The sequence below is a fragment of the Arachis duranensis genome, unplaced genomic scaffold (assembly GCF_000817695.3).
Source record: "Arachis duranensis cultivar V14167 unplaced genomic scaffold, aradu.V14167.gnm2.J7QH unplaced_Scaffold_20802, whole genome shotgun sequence".
Lineage (NCBI taxonomy): Eukaryota > Viridiplantae > Streptophyta > Magnoliopsida > Fabales > Fabaceae > Arachis > Arachis duranensis.
In genome coordinates, this window is record NW_026264631.1 from 78,495 (window position 1) to 86,939 (window position 8,445).

The 8,445-nt window shown below is 39.3% G+C and overlaps 2 protein-coding genes across 2 annotated transcripts; both read right to left on the reverse strand.

The window, feature by feature from the left end:
* Window positions 1-397: 397 nt before the first annotated feature.
* Window positions 398-757, reverse strand: LOC107485204 (uncharacterized). Its single transcript, XM_016105722.1, has one exon. It carries the CDS (start codon window positions 755-757, stop codon window positions 398-400), a length of 360 nt encoding a protein of 119 aa, XP_015961208.1.
* Window positions 758-2,433: 1,676 nt separating this feature from the next.
* On the reverse strand, window positions 2,434-3,499 carry LOC107485214 (late embryogenesis abundant protein 6-like). Its single transcript, XM_016105731.3, has 2 exons — window positions 3,413-3,499; window positions 2,434-2,852 (listed from the first exon to the last, which is right to left on the reverse strand). Exons 1-2 carry the CDS (start codon window positions 3,497-3,499, stop codon window positions 2,559-2,561), a joined length of 381 nt encoding a protein of 126 aa, XP_015961217.1. The 3' UTR covers window positions 2,434-2,558.
* Window positions 3,500-8,445: the final 4,946 nt, after the last annotated feature.

Here is an 8,445-nt window from a genome sequence, read left to right on the forward strand (position 1 = left end):
TGGCTCGTCCGCTCTATTGGCTAGGAACCGATCTAGTCTTCCATCTCGAACTAGTTTCTCTATGACATTCTTCAGGTCGTAGCAGTCGTTAGTAGGATGTCCATAAATTCGGTGGTATTCGCAATATTCTGTCCGACTTTCTCCTCTCTTGTGTTTAATCGGACGAGGAGGAAAAATCTTCTGGGTGTTGTATATTTTTCGGTAGACATCTACAAGGGACACCTGAAGGGGGGTATAATTGTGGTATTTTCTAAGTTTCTCAGTAAGTTGGTATTCTTGTTTTCAAGACTCTTTATCCTTGTCCCGAGTTGGGTAGGAGAGTCCGGTCTTTGAGGTTTCTCCTAATCGGGAGTTCTCCTCCATATTAATATATTTTTCCTCCCGTTCTTGAACCTCGTTAAGAGATGTTGGGTGCTTCTTGTATGGAGTGGCTAAAGGGTCCTTCTCGTAAGCCGTTAATGAGTCCAATGATAGCTGCTTCTGTAGGAAGATTCTGTATATCAAGACATGCTTTATTGAACCTTTCCATGTAACTGCGGAGACCTTTTCGATCTTCTTGTTTAATCCCTAGCAGACTCAGAGCGTGCTTAGTCTTGTCCTTTTGGATGGAGAACCTGGCCAAAAATTTCTTGGCGAGGTCATCGAAGCTTGCCATCAACCTTGGTGGCAGGCTGTCGAACCATTTTATTGCCGTTTTGGTTAAGGTGGTCGGGAAGGCCTTGCAACGAGTCGTATCTAAAGTATCCGTGAGATACATCCGACTCCTAAAATTGCTGAGGTAGGTCGGACGTACCATCATATGGGGTCATATCAGAGGCTTTGAAGTCCTTCGGGACTTTAGCCTTCATGATTTCTTTCGTGAACGGGTTTTGGTCCTTATAAGGGTTATCCTCGCGATGGGAGGTCTTGGATTTGAGGTCGGCTTCGAGCTTTTGGAGCTTGTCTTCTAACTCTCGACGTTGTCTTGTTTCTCTCCAGAGGTCTCGCTCAGCTTCTCATTGACGTTCAGCTTCTTGTTCGAGCTATTTGAGGCAATCCTGCTGTTCACGGATGGCATCCAGAATTTCAGTGTTTTAAGGTTGTTTGTCTCCCTTGGATTGGTGCGTGTCCTTTAGTGTGGCATCTATGTTTTTAAGTGGCGTTCCTTCATCCAATCCGGAGTTAAGGTCGTTGGTAGGAGTTACTTGCCATGGTGATTGGATGACTTCCAGGTCCCCGGCAACGGCGCCAATGTTTTGGGGGTTACCTGAAGTTAGAGGTCGATCTCGGACGAGATCTTCTGAACTTATCGTTACCGCCGTGCCCGACTTGTTGGAATGCGAGGTGCAGCTGGTCTTTGGTCACCGGAGGGTGATAGTACCTGCAAGAGACTCTGATGCTTAAGTCAGTACGGGCTTTAAACATGTTTTTTGTAGAATTAGAGTATCAGTTATACTTGGGTGTGCCAGTGTATTTATAGTAGTGTAGAATAACCTCCCTCGAGATAAATTTATTATCTTATCTTATCTTTTTTGTGGGTGAGATAACCTATCTTTTGGCCAACCGCCTTCAGGTGAACTGTGATCCTCTACTCTGGGCTTGTTGAGCCTCTATAGTAATTTGGCCGAACTCGTTATGAAAAAATCGGTGGCGAACCAACCTTAAAATAGGTCGATTGTTTCGTCATCGTCCAACACTCGGTCTAGAATATGAACAACAAATATAAAACTGAAAACCTAAAAATACACGACACACTGAAATACCAATAAAGTACAAAGGCATACCTGAAATGTTTCCTCAACTTTTTACATCTAACAAATGGAAGCAAAATACAAGTCAGTTATTATAAGAAGAAACAGGACAAAAACACACCCGTATGCCACCCACATTTCACTTTAATACAAAACTAATAATCTATAATACTTCTAAAATGATATTACTGCAATGTTTTATTCATATTTTAAAATTTAAAATGTCTCATTTAAATATCTACATATAATTTTTAATAAAACTTTATTCTTAAGAATATAATTTTTAAAAATAAAATAAATGTGCTGTTAATTAGATCAATCAAAATATATCCTTTTATATGAAAATAATTTTTACCATCACAAAAATATTTTTGTACTATTATATCAAAATATTCTTTATTTCCTTTATTTCTTTGTATTAAACTAACCCACTTATTATGAAATATGGAGCCAGTATTTACTTCACCCAATACTAAATTGAGTAAACTTTCTCCTTGCAGATAAAAATCCAACAATTTGTATCAACTGTACTTGCAATTTACTACAAATAAAGCAAAACATGTTGAAACATTTCTCACAAATTATGATTCAAAAATTATTACCAGGAGAGACAAACCGTTCTCAAGTACATACAACTATACAAACTGTTCTCAAGTACATACAACTATACAAGAAAGCTAACACGCCCCTCGCTCCCACATTACATATCCGATAACTAACAACTGAAAACGTGAATCACCAGAAACAGAAACTAACACGCAAAGAAACAGTAGTAGTGGCCATCAGTGGGGGGAATAACTAAGTATAACCGTATACATACACATATATCTAAATGTGCTTATTGATATGATGATTTCCTCCCAATGGATATGAAGGATTGGTGACTCCTCCAGCAGGCGTTGCAAGAGACCCTAATGGTTGCTGGTGCGTTGTTGTTGGGGGCTGCTGATGGTGTGCTCCAAACGAGGAAGGGTCCAGGTGCGCCTGCTTGGTGCTTAGCTTCTCGGCTGCATGCCTGGCTTTGGCTTCATGCAACTCCATTTTTGCCTTTGCTTCTCTCGCCTTTGCGCGCTCATGTGCTATCACTTTCTCCTCCTCTGTTCGTGCCCTTGCTTTCTCTGTCTGCGCTATTTTAAACAGAAAAAAAATATGATTGACTTTGTATTAGTTTGTAACTTTGACTTCGTGAGTTCCATTATATGTGAATATTGTGTTTATCTCTTAACTTTATCATTTTACCAATGCCAGGATATAAACTTGATAAAATAATAAAATAAGAATTAGTTACCATTCACCTTGTAATTTTCTTTATGGGTGAATACTATAATGTGTTTAATATCTAACTTTATCACTCTCTCACTCTCCTCTTCTCACGGGGAAGAGCTTGGTCCTTTAAAAGCCGTTTGGTTCCGAGTACTGATAATAAGACTCGGAATAAAGACACGAAAATTAAAGACATTTTTAACATCAAATAAAGATTAAAAATATAAAAACGAAAAGAAAATATTAAAATCAAATAAATGATAAATCAATTAAAATGATTGTTTAATTGAAAATGATTAGAGTTGCTGTCGTCGGTAAAACATCAATGGGAGTTTGCTGCAGAAAGTAATTCCGCTCGATGTTAATCAAACGGGTAAGATCGAGAAAGAAAGCCGAAAAAGAAATTAAATGGAGAGGACCTTCTCGTCAATTTTGGCTCCGCAGATGTCAACGTGTTCCTTGGCGGCACTGGCCATGTTGCTTAGCTTCTCCTTTGAAGATTTCATTTTTCCGTATCTTCTATTGAGCTTCAATCAACAAGATGGCTATGGTGCTTCTTCATTCTCGATTTATATGCATGTCATAGAAAGGGAAGACGATACAAAACAGCGAAGACACCACATAGCTGCTGGGAGGATGGAACGTTCGGCAGCCAACACTTGTTGAACATGCAGCAATGCTATGCCCATCAAGTATCTAATGCTCGCCACGTTGCGTTGCTTAATAATAGAGATTATGAACTTATCCCTTTTCAGAAATTGGAGGAGATATGAAAATTTCTTTTTTACCTTTTATTGATGCAAATCAATTTTTTATTACATTCATTTATTATTTTGTTATTATTTTCTTTCTTCTATTATATTTTTTTGAAAAGTCTTTCTTCTATTATTAAATTAGTGAGACTGATCTGATAATTTAATGTGATCTTTATTTTAAGAATTGAATATTGTATTTGTTACAAACTTACAATGTAGTCATGAATTGGCTTATCTTTGTATGGATTTTGGATTCAATTGCAATTGTGTGATTATTATTATTTATCTCAACTTTTAGACCTGCTATAAAGCAATTTAAGATATTAGCATAAGAAAATGGAAAAGTCTACGGGGCCAGCAGTTTTATTGAATATTGGCCAACATATAACCAACAGAAGAAGGTGAGCCATTGGATAAAATTTCACACCAATCTCACACCATCAAATCATCATTGATGGCTAGTTGATGGCTAACAATCACAAAAATTACTGGCCCCCTAGCATTGCTCTAAGAAAATAACTATATGTTGATTTTTCAAATGTATCGATTTGGCATAATATGTGAAAAGAAAAGTACATAGAACTAATTCTTAATCAGCCAAAAATTGAACAATTCAATTAATAATAATTATTTTAATTAGTTTTATTTTTTAATTTACAATATTTGTTATTAATTGTTGTTAATTCAAAATCAACTTTTGAGTGATATGTTTCAAAAATTGCTCCTGGAATCACAGAAGTGAAATCAAACTCGATTCTTCACCTTCTCTTTTTCTTGGTGGCTACGGTGCATGGTTCTCTATTCATATCATCAGCGGCGCCGATTTCATCTATTTGACGGCGTCGATCTCATCCATTCGACCATTCGACAGCGCCAATCTCATCCATCCAACCATCCAAGTGGCGATCCCTTCTCAAGCGAAGACAAGGCTCCCGATTCTTCACCCCCTCTCTCTCTTGGCGGCTACGGTGCATGGTTCGCTCTTGGTTACATCAACGACGCCAACCTCCTCCATCGGATCATCAAAGCGCCGCTCCATTCTCAAGTGAAGTCTACGCTCCCGATTATTCACCCTATCTCCCTTTTGGCGGCTACGGTGCATGGTTCGCTCTTGGTTACATCAGCGGCACCAACTTCCTCCAATCAAACATCCAAGAGAAGGGTGCGGTGCAATACTTCCGAAAGAGAGCATCTTCCATGGCGTTTTCAACTCCGGAAGGCGGATCGATTAGTACATTGATCAATCCAATCCAAGGCGATGAAGAATTCAGTATGGGTGAAGTAGTTATTCAAGAGCAAGAAGGGACTAAGGTATGTTGCATAAGTTGGTCCTGCGTTGTAAGAAATGTTATGACAATGTGTTATTTGAATGCTTATTATTCATGCTAATTAGATGTTTTTTAGGTTCAAAAAGTTTATTCATTTAAAAAATTCTGGTACAGTGATATATTTAGTTGAGCAAAGTATGCTTAAAATTGCTACTAAATACTTACCCAGCATGTTCGAATCCTAAGAATTGCCATCATCAAATTATGCTTGACTCCCAGATTAGTTTTGCAATATTTTTTGATGTTTTTTATTGGAATCATGCATTATATAGTAAGGAAGGATCTTAACTTAATAATAGTGTTTTCCGGTGTCTTTAATTGAAGGTCGACAAAATTACCGACATCGTTGTGACTAGAAAGGATGAGTTGGACTCGAGACACGAGGTTTGAATGTGCTGTGTGAATGTTTCTTATTCATGATAATTAGATATTTTTAAAGTTCAAAAAGCTTATTTATTTGAAAAATTCGGGTACAGTGAAATATTTAGTTGATATATTGTTAAAGTATGCTAAGAATCGGTATTAAATACTTATTGTATTAGTGCTAGTGTTGATTCGTATCTAGTTTTGTGTATTGACGTTACAGTTGCCGGATCATAGTGGGGACGGTGAAGAGGAAATCCCAGTCATAGGAATGAGTTTTGGTCCGTTGCCTCTGGCACAGAAATTTTATGCAAACTATGCAAAGAAAGTTGGGTTTGTTACTAAAATCAGGAACACAAATTTCGACAAGATGCGGAAGGAATCAAAGATACCGGTTAATCAATCTATTCACTTCACGCGAGAAGGTTATCGAGAGTCTAGGGTGAACGTAGCAACTCGAGCGAACAAAATTACAGCCACGAGATGTAGAGCAAGGATGTATGTCATGCTGGACAAGGAGAAGAAAAGTTGGGTTGTGTCTAGATTAGAATTGAGGCATTCTAACCCCTGTTTGGCTAAGAAAGTTGTCCACTATCATGAGTACTAGGAGTTGACCATACATGCTAAGTGCATCATTACGGATAACGACGAGGCTAGAATAAGACCCAACAAGACGTATCTAGCACTGGCAAACGAGGTTGGTGGGTCTTCAAACCTGAGTTTTTCAGAAAATGATGTTAGAAATTACATCACAAGCAAACTCCAATGTGCCGATGACAATGCGGACTTTAAGGGGATGATGAATTATTTCGTTCGAATGAAGGAGATCAATCCCAACTTCTTTCATGCCATTGATGCTAGTGATGCTAATAAATTCAGGAGCGCACTCGGGGTAGATGCAAGGTGCAGGGCTTCATTTGAATATTACGGAGATGTGGTGTCGTTTGACACCACTTATAGAAGAAACGGGTCTGTATATTTATTGGTGAATTGCAAAAGTTGTTATTTTTTAAATTTGTGTTTCTGTCACTCATTTATGGTTGGTGTTTTCGTAGGCATGGTCTACCGTTTGTATCTTTTGTCGGTGTAAACCACCATGGGAAGTCTACTCTTCTTGGTTGTGCTTTACTTGGGAGCGAGGAGATCCCTAGTTTTAAGTGGGTGTTCACGCAATGGGTGAGATACGTCGGGACTGCACCAAGGGGGATCATCACTGACCAGTGCAAGGTCATGGCCAGTGCTATTAGGAAGGTCTTACCGGATACTGTCCACCGACGGTGCATCTGGCACAAAATGAAGAAGTCACAATTCAAGCTCGGAGGGTATGCTACGTACGGAGAATTGAATGCTAAGATGAATCACATTGTGTAGAATTCTCCGTCTGCTGACTCTTTTGAAGTTGATTGGGCTGGATTCATCAAAGAATTTGACCTAGGCCAGAACAGATGGTTAGCAGGTCTGTGGTCGTTAAATTAACCCCCGTGTATGGGTTGCATATTGCCTATTTATTCACTGGTAGTAGTTTCGCCGGTTTGAGTCGATTGCAGTGCATTTTTTTTAGGTGTAGTCAATTTTTCTATTTAACCTTGTCAGTGGATGTTCTTTTCGGTACACAAACAAATATTTTTTCTTATAGAAAAAATGGATGTTTTTTATTTATTTTATCAGACCTCATGAAGTTGTCATCATGTTGTGTCTAAGCAACACTCATATGCTTAGTTTTTCTTTTGTTATTCTTGTAGACCTCTATGCGAATCGACGGAAGTGGGTTCCAATATTCTTCAAGAGTAAATTTTGGGCCGGTATGAGGAGTACACAGCGGAGTGAAAGTATGCACGCATTTTACGGGGGTTTATGCATTGCAAGAGTGGGTTGGTTCAGTTCGTCCATGAATACAACAATGTGCTAGGGAACAAGGAGCAAAAGGAGCTAGAAGATGATGCCGTGCGGACTCGAAATAAGTCATTCCATGAATAGGGAGCATAGGCATTGAGAGACAGTTTCAGCAAGAATACACCATTAATATATTCAGGATCCTTCCGTTGGAGGTAAGAAAAAAACCGATTATGTGATTCGATCAACTAAACAACACGGTGACACAATGTCTGTTTGAGTGGATGAGTAGAAGGTATTTTGGGAGAAGCCTGTCTACCATACTTTCATAGTAGAGTCTAACCCATTGAGTCAAAAGGTTCGGTGCGAGTAAACAAGTTTGGATCCACTGGTATATTGTGTTGCCACACTCTTGCTGTGTGGTCATACTACAGAGTTGACACAGTACCGAGCTGCTATGTGCTTCCTCGGTGGAGTAAGAACGTCATCCGCAAGCACACCTACGTCAAGAGTAGCCATGATGTGGCTCGGACCAATGAAGGTCACAACCTGTTCAGGGATTTGTGTTCAGAGTTCTACAACATTGCCTATGAGTTTGTTGGTTGTGATGAGGAAGCAGCCATCTTGCAATCTGCCATTTGAGATGCAAAGTCCAAGTTGAATGATTATTGTGCCAGCATGCATTCCACTACTTTAGCTTAGGGGTGGCAAACGGGCCTAAACCCGCCGAGCCGGCCCGCGTAACCCGCCAAAAAAGGCGGGCTGGTGGTGCGCGAAATTGTGAACAATACTTTTTCACAACTCTCATAATCCCCGGTAATGGCTCCAAAAACGTGGTAGCTCAATACCATGGCATTACACAACTTCGCACAACTAACCAGCAAGTGCACTGGGTCGTCCAAGTAATAAACCTTACGTGAGTAAGGGTCGATCCCACGAAGATTGTTAGTATTGAAGCAAGCTATGGTCATCTTGTAAATCTTAGTCAGGCAAACTCAAATGGTAATGGTGATGAACGAAAATAACATAAAGGTAAAGATAGTGATACTTATGTAATTCATTGGTAGGAACTTCAGATAAGCGTATGAAGATGCCTTCCCTTCCGTCTCTCTGCTTTCCTACTGCCTTCATCCAATTCTTCTTACTCCTTTCCATGGCAAGCTCGTATAGGGT

Excerpts from the sequence above, each read along its gene's own strand:
- LOC107485204 (XM_016105722.1), bottom strand. The coding sequence starts at position 757 with ATGTATCTCACGGATACTTTAGATACGACTCGTTGCAAGGCCTTCCCG.
- LOC107485214 (XM_016105731.3), bottom strand. The coding sequence starts at position 3,499 with ATGAAATCTTCAAAGGAGAAGCTAAGCAACATGGCCAGTGCCGCCAAG. Across the intron at positions 2,853-3,412 it reads GAGCCAAAATTGACGAGAAG|ACAGAGAAAGCAAGGGCACG; the intron begins GTCCTCTCCATT and ends AAAATAGCGCAG.